Source organism: Notolabrus celidotus, chromosome 21, assembly GCF_009762535.1.
Source record: "Notolabrus celidotus isolate fNotCel1 chromosome 21, fNotCel1.pri, whole genome shotgun sequence".
Taxonomy (NCBI): Eukaryota; Metazoa; Chordata; class Actinopteri; order Labriformes; family Labridae; genus Notolabrus; species Notolabrus celidotus.
The window spans coordinates 5,525,275-5,537,653 of NC_048292.1; the positions used below are offsets into that span (position 1 = coordinate 5,525,275).

The 12,379-nt window shown below is 44.9% G+C and overlaps 1 protein-coding gene across 12 annotated transcripts in view; it reads right to left on the reverse strand.

Annotated features, from left to right (window-relative positions):
- The window catches only part of kmt2e (lysine (K)-specific methyltransferase 2E), a 37,317-nt gene that overhangs the window by 20,031 nt on the left and 4,907 nt on the right, over positions 1 to 12,379 (reverse strand). For all 12 annotated transcript variants that reach the window (XM_034673212.1, XM_034673218.1, XM_034673215.1 and 9 more), the window contains exon 2: positions 3,921 to 4,105. In XM_034673212.1, the coding sequence (XP_034529103.1) occupies positions 3,921 to 3,991 (71 nt within the window). In that variant the 5' untranslated portion in view covers positions 3,992 to 4,105. The remainder of the gene's footprint in view (positions 1 to 3,920; positions 4,106 to 12,379) is intronic.

The window sequence follows — 12,379 nt, forward strand, 5'->3', positions numbered from 1 at the left end:
GGCGGACCCGGGCTAAGGTGTGTGCACACTAGATTAACTGCCACACGGACAAATTCGTCAAATCAGCCAAGTGTGCAGGAGCGCTCGGAAGATAATGTGAGAGCGTGCTTCAGGAAGTGCAGCGAGACTCAATAACTTTCTTCTGTTATTGATTAACCCGATCAAAGTCTGAAGTTTATGACTCCTGGATTAAAGATCTGGTTGTGGTTTTTATTTTTATAGGTTCAGAGGAATAAGTTAGGAGTGAACTTTTAGTTTGACCTACAACTGAATGAGTGAGAGAGGCGGGGACAGTGAAGGCAAACAGGTGAGACAGCCTGTGAAGGGAGCTGTGTGTGTTTGAATGTGTGTGTGTGTTTGAATGTGTGTGTGCATAGCTGTGGGGTGAGTTTCATTCATGTCTTCACTGCTGGGAGGAGGAAAGGAGGATCTAGAGAGTAAGAAGGAGGAGAAGTAATGTGTCACACCAGGAAAAGATGAGGAGTCAGAGAGAGAGACGGAGAAAGTCAGAGAAAGTCTGTTTTTAATTTAAAGTAAGATAGCATCGAGGTGGAATCTATTTATAGCTCGTGAATGTCAGGAGTATTTAGCGAGGAACAGATGTCCTTTAAAAATGTGAGCACCTGCTGAGAGAGGGCGAGCGTGCGGAGCGGACCAGCACGGAGAACGGAGAGACCGACAGCAGGAGAGAGAGGGGAGAGAAAACACAGCACTGAACAGCCAGAGGCAACGCCTTCACTCCTAAAGAGCTCGCTGCTTGCTGCCATGGCAACACTACGTATGCGGTCAGCGTGTGCGCGCACGCCGAGGATCAGTGTGTCACCCTGGACACACACACACACACACAGTGTTAGCCAACAGCTGGTCACGCTGCTGCAGACTACAGGGGGATGTACAAAGGACGTGATGCTGCTCCAGAAGCGGCTGCTGCACACACACACTCCACAGAGAGGTGTGTGTGTGCATGTTGGTGTGTGTGTGTGTGTGTGTCCCTCTGGTCCGGATGGAGCAGCAGCAGCAGGTGGAAGCCCCTTTTCAAGCTCGTTATCAGCTTTTGAATAAGAGTGCAGCCGGTGATCGGACGCAGAGCTCGGACCCACAAAGAGGGAGAGAGAGAGTCACGGCCTCTGGAGGCAGCAGAGCGCAGGAGGGAGGGGGGGGACGCTGTGGGACTGTTTAAAACCAGGTCTGTGTGAGGACCACCTGTCACTCAGGCCAGTGGCCATGGCAACAGGCCCTGCGCAGTGCAGAGGAGAGAGAGGGGGGGCAGATACCATGGCAACACAAGCTGTCACGGCTCAGATGTGGAGGAGGAGAAGGAGGAGGAGGAGGAGGGCTCTATCTCTCTCTGTCTTAAAGAGACAGGCGCCCCTCTACAAGTTGATGACGTGTGTTGTTCTTTAGTCATACGAGAACCTCTTGCTTCATTTATTTGACCAGAAAACGCCGCGGTAACGTCCTTGACGAGACCGTAGGAACCGGGAGGCGGGGCCAACGGGGAGCGTGTTGCCATGGCATCATGCACCATTTCTGCTTTATGGGGCTCAATGCAGCGTACACACACACACACACGTGTGTGTGAGAGAATCAGGTTTTAGGGAGGGATCAAGGAGAACTGTGAGCACTTCTGCACGCCTCGTATAATGAGTGTTATTTCAGGATTATCAGAATCTGAATCTGAAATACTTTATTTATCCCGGGAGGGAAATTCAGTCATTACAGAGCTCTTATAAAGAGCATGTAAGAAAGTCAAAATATTAACAGAAGGAATAAAATGAGATATAAATACATATGAAATAAAATAAAGGTCAAATAAAAATAGAATAAAATAAAATATTTTTCTTTTCTTTTAATCCATTTTATTTGATCTTTATTTTATTTTTATTTGATCATACTTTTATTTTTATTTGATCATACTTTTATTTTTATTTTATTCTATTTTATTTTATTTGTATTTGATATTTATTTTATTTGATCTTTACTTTATTCTATTTTTATTTAATCTTTATTTTATTCATATTTAAATCTTATTTTCTATGGCATAAATACTAACAGGTTCACATGTGCACTGAGGACGTCTCTGTGATGAGCAACAGTGAAGTGAAAGTACAATCAATGACAGACTGAGACGTCCTTTAGAGCGGGCACTTAAAGGAACATGCTGCACACACCCCTCACATTAACATGAGTGAAGGAGGGAGAGCGGACGTATGTGGAAATATACTCAGGCCTTGTATCATGTAGTCATGCATCATACAATGAGTTTCACAGTGCTGACACCTTCAACAAAGCAAAGGTCATGTGTTAAGAGATGACTGAGAAGGCATAGGCGATAAGGATGGGCAATGATTTTTGAATATTTTAATATTCTGTCACTTTGTATAAAATTGACAATTTATTTTCTCACTTTAAAATTACAATTTCCATCGTCTTTACCGGTGCCTGGTTGTAATACGGTGTTCCTGCCAGACGGTGGCTATAGAGCGTCTTAAAGATGTTTGCTAACCGCATTAAGTAACAGAAGAAGAAGAATGCTAACTGCATTAAATAGCAAAAGAAGAAGAAAACATTTGCGACAGTCAAAAGTTTGGACACACCTTCTCATTCAAGGGTTTGTATTTATTTTAATTATTTGAAACACTGTAGATTAATACCAAAGACATCAAAACTATGAAAGAACATATATGGAATTATTTAATTTTTTAAAAGTGTTAAACAAAGCAGAATATGTTTTATATTCTAGATTCTGTAAAGTAGCCCCCTTTTTTCTTCATGACAGCTTTGCACTCTCTTGGTATTCTGTCAGTCTGCTTCATGAAGTGGTCTCCTGGAATGGTTTCTAATGAACATGAGTCTTGTCAAGAGTTCATTTGTAGAATGACTTGCCTTCTTAATGTGTTTGAGACCATCAGTTGTGTTGTTCAGAGGTAGGGTTAGTACACAATGGATAGTCCTATTTGACTACTGTTGTAATCCAGATTATGGCAAAACCAGATTATTTCATAGTTTTGATGTCTTCAGTATTAATCTACAATGTTGAAAATAATTAAAATAAATAAAAACCATTGAATGAGAAGGTGTGTCTAAACTTTTGAAATGAAATTAACTTTTGTACGGTGTATGGAAGCTTTTCTTATTTGGATTTAAACATAATTTCATTCTTTTTAAATAGAATAAGATGTTGAATTTCTTCACATGAGAGATTAGAAATAGTGGTTCAGTGTGAGCTTTATAATCAGGCTGGTTTGGCTCGTTTTTGCAACACCGCTACTGAATTTATGATGTTTTAAAGTTATATTTTTGGGCATTTTTACCTTTTTATTGCATCGGACAGCTGAAGAGAGACAGGAAGTGTGGGAAGTGGAGAGTGGTGGAAGACATGCAGCGACATGCAAATGGCTGAGTCTTGGGAGTTGAACCCGCGTCCTCTGCGATGAGGACTATGGCCTCTGTGTGATTGTTTTATAGGTGGATCTCCACACCTCTACACAGTAAGAAGTGTAAGGAACCATCAGTGAGAAATATATCATATATAAAGGCCTTATAATTTGATATATGTCTGGATTTATGCAGGGTTGCCTTTGACTTTGACATTCCTCCTTTGATATCCTCAATATGTCGTTTCATGTTCGCGTTTCAATATCATGACTCCAAGACATCTGGAAAAAGATGACACACCAGACCATCACAGAGGACATGTATGAGCACATACAGATGAAAGATGACAGGGACATTCTTCAGCGTGGGAAGCATGTGGATCATACGAAAGAAGGCTCACAGATGAGATAACGGGTGAAAGAGGAGACGGGAGTGAAACTGAGAGCCAACCGACAAAGCTAAATATGGTGAACAAGAATGCATGAAGGAAGGAAGCGAAGAAAGAGAGGGGGCATGTGAATGTGTGTTTCAGTGTTACTCACTCTGAGCCCGCAGCCATGTCCAGGTATGAGGTGTCTGCTGTGTCCACCCCTACTGGGATGACTATGCTCATGACGTTCTCTGCTGATCAGTTCTTGTCCTACTGAGTCCAGAGAATGGGAGTCCAAAACACTGAGGCATGCCAGCCACAGCAGTCATTGCAGACATCTAAGTGCATCCACAAGGCCTGAGCATGTAGAGAGGGAGAGAAAGGGAACACAAAAATCTGTTTAGTGGTGTAAAGGGATGAATTGATGACCACATTTTATCAGAGTGTGATTTATTTCATACACAGAACAAAGAATACTTCTGAGGAAATACAAATCATAGTGGAAACAGGGTATTTCCAGCACACGTTACAGCGTGATTCATACTTTGACAGGAATTTCCCCTTTGACGAAAACCTCCACCGTGAGGTACTGACTGATAAAAAACCAGAGAGGGTACGAGTCGACGCTGTGAGGTGAAAGCCTGAGCTGCTGCTGCTGTGAACTGCGCCAAAGCGACCTCTACACACTGTCTGCCGGAAATGCAGAAGGCTGCTGCACTGTAAGAGAGCTCCCACAAAGGGGAGCAAGAGAACACAGAGCAGCCGGCCGCCATGAAAAGAGGGAGGCGAAAAACGCAACAACACACAGAGGCCATTTTTTCCCCCTTTGGCTGCTCTATTCTGAGCACTCACACACCTTCATCTTTAACGCTGTGATTGCAGGACTTCACATTTTATTGATGTTTAAGCATTTGCTGGAAGGATTTGGAGTTAGCCGTGTGGAGAAAAGCTCCCGGAACATCAATTATTGACTCCATGAGGTGTCAGAAAATGACTGCGGAGAGTCCCTTTGGTCACTAGGAAAGGAGCCTGCTCAGACTAATGCATAATACACTGGCTGATGTGAATTCAGACGGGAGCATATGTGTCAGTGCGGCTGCCCCTGATACAGAGAGCTCTGTTGATAAGCAGGATTAGTGGGAGGGACAGATGCCGAGACGAAATAGGCTGGAGGTCACACCTCCGCCTGCTCAGGCACACTGGGGCACAACAAAGACTCGGATCACAGCTCGAGGTGTAGACCAGACACACAGAGAGAGGGGTATGTCATGTATGGATGGAGTAAGGGGGCACACATTTAGCGAGTAATAACACACCATCACACAGGGATCTGTCCCTGCGTGCCTGTGAGGTGTTCAGCCCGGGCATGTCCTGTGAAACACACGCTCGTCAGTCGTCACACTCTCTCCAGGAAAGGTGTATAGCTGTCAGACCGAGGAAGCTCGCAGGGAGACGCACATACCTGGGAGTTTTCTTTAAAACAGCCGTGAGAGTAATTCCAGGTACTAATTTACTCGAATGCACCGTGTGAGCCAGGGGGACTGCAGAGAGGCTCGCAGACATGGCAGCTGTCAGCTCCAGGCCTAATTAATAGGAGGAGGAAGACCCCTCTGAGTCCATGTGTCAGACGAAGAGACGACAGGATCACCTTCCAAATAAGTTTCTGATTCTGCGTGCGGTACTAGGTTCAACATCCTGGACTGGGGTGTGTCATGATTGAAACAGATGCTGCTTTATTCACATGTTGTTGTTTGTTTGCCTTAAAACATGAGGGAGTGAGTCAACCAGGGGCTGGACTCCAAGAGGATTTTGTGATACAGACAGGTAGAGCTGGGCGATACTGAAAAAGATGCAGGAAACTTTATGTGATAGACCAACAGAAAATTAATCATCAGCTATAGGGATCAATAAATCTTGCTTTTCTTGTCTTATGTCGTATCCCCCCCCCCCCCCCTTTTTTCAAACAAAGTGTTAAAAACCATCTCGTAGTTTGGAGGCCTAGCCCATGTTAAAGTCACAGGTGTAAATATTGATCACACATAGAGCTGGGCGATATTGACAAAGATTTTATCACGGTAACATTTTTCATATAAGTCGATGTCGATCATTTTCACAATGAATATCAAATCATTCTTTCATGTCGTTTTAAAAGGCAGATTTTTTTCTCCTGAGTGAAAGTTGAAGAAACCAGACGGTTTGTTAGCTTGTATCTGGGATTCAGGAGTCGTCTAGTAAACAGCAAAAATATCTTAACTAAAGAAGGTTAGTCGCGTAGAGTGGAGCACTCTGCTTTGAGCGTTTTCTTCAGTGTCGCTGTCGCTCTTTTCAGCTGTGTTTACATTCCGCTTCAAACGTCTTTAAGCCCGCCTACCTCTCACCCTGCGACACGATTGGCTGTTCCATGCCGACTTCTTCTTCTGTACAATGTTGGGTGGGAACTAGCGTTTAAGACACACTCCCTTTCCAGTGGTTGCGGGGTGTAATTACTAAGGATGGGCAATGATTTTCGAATTTTCGTTCACTTAAAATAAAAATCGAAAAGTTACTTTTCTCCAGAATATTTCTCATTTTATAAGTACAAATTTTCATCGGTTTTACTGGTGCCTGGTTGTAATATGGTATTCCCGCATGGCTATAGAGCGTCTTAAAGCTGTTTGCTAACGGTTAGCAAACAGAAGAAGAATGCTAACTGCATTAAATAGCAAAAGAAGAAGATCGCCGAATAGATTCCAATGATTATCAAATAGTATTTTGGCTTAAAATCCCCAACAATAGTAATCACAGGTTTAAATACGTCAATGTTTTATCCTACATTTGTTATATTTATATTGATCAAAATTATATCACGATAATTCTGGTTATCGTCTTATCGCCCAGCCCTACATACAGGGCACAGAGATAACAAACTGCAGTACTCATGGGACATTCTGCACCTTCTGAGACTTTGTTGTGTTATTCATGTGTTATCAATGTTAGTCCTTGTTATGTGTGTATTTCTTTTCTTTGAGCATTTTTGCCTTTAATGGATAGGACAGCTGAAGAGAGACAGGAAATGTGGGGAGCAGAGAGAGGGGGAGGACTTGCAGTAAATGGTCGAGGCTGAAATCAAACCTGCGACCACCGCAACGGGGGCTGTAGCCTCTTTAAAAGGGGCACGTGCTTAGACCGCTAGGCCAATGGCGCCCTTATGTGTGTATGTTTCAGCTGTTACAAAGTCACTGCCACAAATATCTGATATATGAAAGATCAATACACGTTTTTACCAATCCTGATACATCACAAAACATAATATCATGATATTCAATATGTCTCCTGACTTCAGCCGCCTGTCTGTCCCTCGTCCACGGGGTTTGTCTCCACTTCACCCGGGGAATCCTGCTGTCACTACTAAGGAATGCACACACACACACACTCATGTATACACATATCCCCCCTTCTCCTCGATGCACACAAACACACTCACACACCCCCGCACACACAGATAACCCCTCGCTCTGTCCTTTCAAACATTCCTCCCTACAAGGAGTGCAAACATACGTGCACAGCGCTGCGGCCAGACACAGTCAAGACCAACAAAAGGTGGCTGGAAAAAGAAAAACAAGTACAGTACAGCAGCATTCCTGACTAAATCTGAGCTGCTGTGACTGCCTCTGCCTGCTCCTCCTACTTCCTCTAGCAGGGCTGTCCATCAGCCTGCAGAAATGCAGCCAAAGAAAGGAAAAAAAGAGAGGAAAAAAAACACATCACCCCCCCTCTTTCCTGTGCCCAGTCACCCCGCCCAGCCGGATTTCTCTCCCTCCTCTGTGCATTTCCTAAATAAACCTGAGACAGTAATGCAGAGCGAAGGGGAAGGGGAGTGCCGAACACACACAGACGCAGTTTGATTACAAGGAGGCAGAGAGAGACCATTTAAAGCCACCTTTAGCCAAATCCTCTGCTGCTTTGGAAACACATGAGAGGACCGAGGGGGGATCATACATAAGGGAGGGTGGGAAGGTGGACATGAAAGCATGGCACGCTTTAAAGTACAGGATTGTGTCAGGAGTGCATCTTGCTTCACGCGCTCTCTGAACAGATTTCCTCCCGCTGTGGGGAGCTTTAGAAATCATCCACAGCCCCCCTTCTGTTTCAGAGGGCATCGAGGTGGGGGAGGTGTACAGGGGTCTGTCAGATGGTGACGCTACACATGCCGAGACCTGGGCGGACTCTGGGTGGCAGAGTGGAGCACAGACCGTAGCCCAGTCTCTCCTTTCCTCCTCCTTCCCTCCCTCAGCGAGGGGACACAGTCACGTCATTGTGTTGGGGAATAACTCTCCTTTTTTTTAAAGACAGAACGGCGCTTGAGTCGGCGAGGGAAAACCCACAGCATATTACACTCGAACCACGCCGCCACAGACAACAGCTTTCCGCTCTCGTCAATGTGGAAGTGTTTTCTCTTCTTGTTTTCACAGCCAAGTCTCAGCAGATTATGCTTCTTCGATAAGAAGGAGGAGCGAGAGTAGAATGAGGGAATCCGGCTGAATCCCACAGCCTCCCTTTGCCAAGCTGATGTGACTTCACACCGTCCCCTGTAAGCTGGCTGCGATGACTCAGCTCATAAACTACAACAAACTCATACAAATACAGGAAGTGTGACCCACATGGAATGCAGGCCTGGCCTTCTTTAGTCGTGGTACCCACAGTGGGGCACGCTACATCTGCTCTGTCCTTCATGAATCAGGGTGCCCACAGCTCGCCCTCTGCACACGAGCACTGAAGGTGAGATCGTGCATCAATACAGCTGCTGATAAGGATGTGAGATCCATGCAGGCAGTTTCTGTCGCCACAATAGGTAGACCTCAGTGTGTGTGAAGATCAATCCACTTAGGAGTTAGCAGTGCTGCAGTATTCCTGTCATGATTGTTAGACCTAGCAACTGGTAAATAATAAAGATGCTCTAATATTAACATCAGAAACGCCTCTGACTCAGTCTTAAAAAATGGGATCTTTTAACAGGGAGTAACTCTTCGTGAATTCATTATGTTCAGTCAATAATTAGCCCAGGGAAACTCCACTAGTTCACAGGAGATCAGCTCCAAAACACACGGCGTGTTTTATATCAGAAGAGATGAAGGAATGTAAGGTAATAAATCAAGAGATAAAAGCAAATAACATAAACAGTTTGGTGCTAGCAGCAGAGAGGGGAACTTGAGTAAACACATGCAATGCTATGCTAACATTAACCTAGCATGTTTGTATTTGCTTTGCTTCTTTTTGGCAAGAGTTATTGTGTTGTACTTTCAAACAACCTGCAAAGGTTTCCTCTTCCCCATAAAAGAGAGCTGGTGAAGACAGTGAATAAAAACATTCAGCCTGTAAATCAGAGTGTTTTAATGCCACCAGTAGATACAATGAGAGAGAGACATGTAGAAGAAGTCTTTGTAATAACAACTTTTTTAAAGTCATGTCCATTTAAAGTCAAGATATCAATCTGAACCATAGGGGCGAGTTCCTGCTCTGTATTTCCTCATGTGTGTGAATGGTTTAACCTGAGCCAGGTTGACAACAATAATCGCATTCACATAGGGCTGGGCGATAAAACGATAATTATCGCAATATAATTTTTCTCGATATAAATAAAAACAAATGTTCGATAAACATTGGATATAAATAAACCTGTCATTAAACCCCCATTCCACTGAAAAGGGAGGGGGCGCCGATGGTCTTAAACGCTAGTTGCCGCCCCAATATTAGCCAGAAAAAGAAGACGGCATTGAACAGCCAATCATGTCACAGGGTGAGAGGTAGGCGGGGCTTAAAGACCTATGGAGCGGAATGTAAACACAGCCAGAACGAGCGACAGCGACACTGGAGGAAACGCTAAACCTAGCAGCTCAAACAGAGTCGCTAGTCTGACACTGCAACGACTCCGCGTTAACTAGTAACTTAATACACTTCATGAAATACACTTTCAGGATGTGGTTAAAGGAATCCGATTATACAAATATCCTCAGCTTGGGGAAAATAAGAATCTACAAACTGAAACTTCATGAAGATCTCATCTTACATTAAAAACCTGCTTCCTGTTAGCACTGGGTGATGATCAGAGAACAATATCCAGATGCAAGCTAACAAACCGTCTTTAGCTTTCAAATAATGATTCGATTCTTATTGTGATAATTATCGATAGACTGATTGTGATAACATCTTTTTTAATATCGCCCAGCTCTACATTCACAACACATGCAGGCGGAGTGATATAAAGCAGGATTTTTCAGGTGTTAAAGCAGCATTAGATCAGCGCTCAGTGCCAGCATCGTCTCAGCTGATTCAGGTATGAGGAAGAAAATATGACATCAAGCTTTCTCTGAGTGGAATGTGTAGCATGGCTGATGGATAAGGAGGGTCAGACACTTGAGTGCTGCATTAGATGTTTCTTCACATTTCAAAAAACACACAATATCCGCATGCTGTTAGAAAACACTCGGACGTGATAAGATGTGAGTCATATAGTCCGAACGCCTGCCTCCCGGGGGGTGAAAAAATGAAAGCAATTTCCTCTGGGCTCAGTTCAGTCGGCCAGGGAGCGAGCGAGTTAAAGTCAGTAGGAACAGAGATCTGGCAGTAAAGCTGGGGCAGCCCTCCTGTAGTCTGAGTAATGTCTGTTCAGGAGAACCCCCGGGCAACAATCTCTCCGTCTCCCTCTTGCTCCTGCTTATTAAGTATCACAGCCCGGGCCTCTGTGCGGTTCAGGGTGAGTTACTTTTAAACACGGGTGAATTAGAGACGCCAAAACTTCGTTAGCGCGTCGAGCTGCGTCTTTATTTATGCGGCGGAGATTGACAAGCGGGCACACATGCAGCTAATTAGAGCATTCGGAGTATGCAGTGTGCAGTTATCTAAAAATGTGAGCGACTCGTGTGCATGGCGTGAGGCTGCATGGCACAAGGCAAAATAACAGTAAGAGCCACTCAGGTCCCATTACAGCAGTGTTCGAGGATCAATTTCATGCCTGGATGGCAGTGCCGTTACATCACCAACATTGACGGCTCATCCCTTCTTTTTTCAACTCCATCCTGCCCATGAAGGCTATTGTAACGCAAGCACGGCGACAGGAAGCAGGGCTGCAGCAGCCATACAGCCACCTGTCAGGGAGGCTAGTTTAAAGAGGGATCTGTTACGGCCCAGCTAGCAGCACAAAAACAGGTCACCTGAGCCCTGGCTTCTGCTCCCAGCTGGGACACCATGTGACCGTGTTGGGCCTCTGAGCTGGGAGGCTTTCTCTGTGTGGGTCTCTGTGGGTCCGGGTACCACACAAGTGAGATCACTGGAGACCTGGCAGGAGCTTAGCCCCGCATGATGAGGCGTCACCTACACAGGGGTGCTACTGTTTCAGGGATGCAGGTGTATTGTCTGGAGACAGGGAGGAGTATCAAGAGGATCTCACATACACAACAAGAGTCAGAGAGCTGTGGTGATGATGTGGCCTTCACCTGCACTGCTAGTGTGTCAATACACTCTTGGACACTGTGCTGACGTATACGTTTCGTGTCCAGCTAGGCGACTGGCTCATGTGTGTGTGAGAGCCAGTCTAGGAGTTAGGTGAAGAAGAAAGGTGTGTCATCTGAGACCGCTGTGACTCCCTGCTGCCGGTAAGAGCGAGTACTCTGTCCCTGTGGCAGGAGGAGGGGGGAGTGGCAGTTCGGCATCCGTCACCATCTCTGTCAACAAAGCAAGCAAACACACACTTTCCAGCACAAGGTAACCAGGCGCACAAACAGTCGGTCAGGTATTTATCGCTAACAGCCTGGGTCTCTTGTAGACGGAGGGAAATAAAGGGAGTATTAAGCCAAAGACAGAGAGCGCGGCTGCTTTACAAAGAAGAACAAGATGGCTGGGGATTTTGTGCATTATGAAGCAGAAGGTGATTAAGCACTCTCCTGCTACACGGGTAGATACAGACCCTCCACAAAAGGGAAGCCCCTTCGCCTCTAACTGCTGTAACCAGAGGCAGCTGAACTTAATTACACTGGCCCTCGATGGACAGACGCACCGTGGAAATGTTTGTAAAATGAAATCTGGCCTTTTGCACACATATGGCTGCAGGGATATGAACGCCTGTGTGTCCTTCCAGGTTTAAAAATGTACTTTTCTTTACCTCAGTGACAATACAATCATCAGGAGGGAGGGAAAAAAGAAACTTGGCAATGTTTATGAACACTCCAGCGTAGAAGCTGAGTATGCCAAAGTTTGTCCCACAGGGTGAGAGAGAGGATGGGACAGCTGTGCCACACCATCACAGGAATAAGAGATGCTTCAGAATACTATCCTGGAAACGAGCTCTGATTTGTAAACTCCCTGTGAATGTGTAAAACTGTTGTGCAATACAATAAGGGAAAAGAAGCCTACAATTATAGAAATGTTCACATATGTGATTGTATTGTAGCTGCAAGAGGACAGACATGAAACAGAGTATGTGTCTTTTAATAATATGCACTTGAAGTATGAGCTTTGCAACCTCCGGCTCTGATCAGGGAAACATGATTATCAGATCACAACATGTGCTTGGTCATCCCCAAGCGCTCTATCATGATCATAAACATTAATAAAAGTGCAAAAGATGGGTTATTTATCATGTAGTGTGTGTGTGTG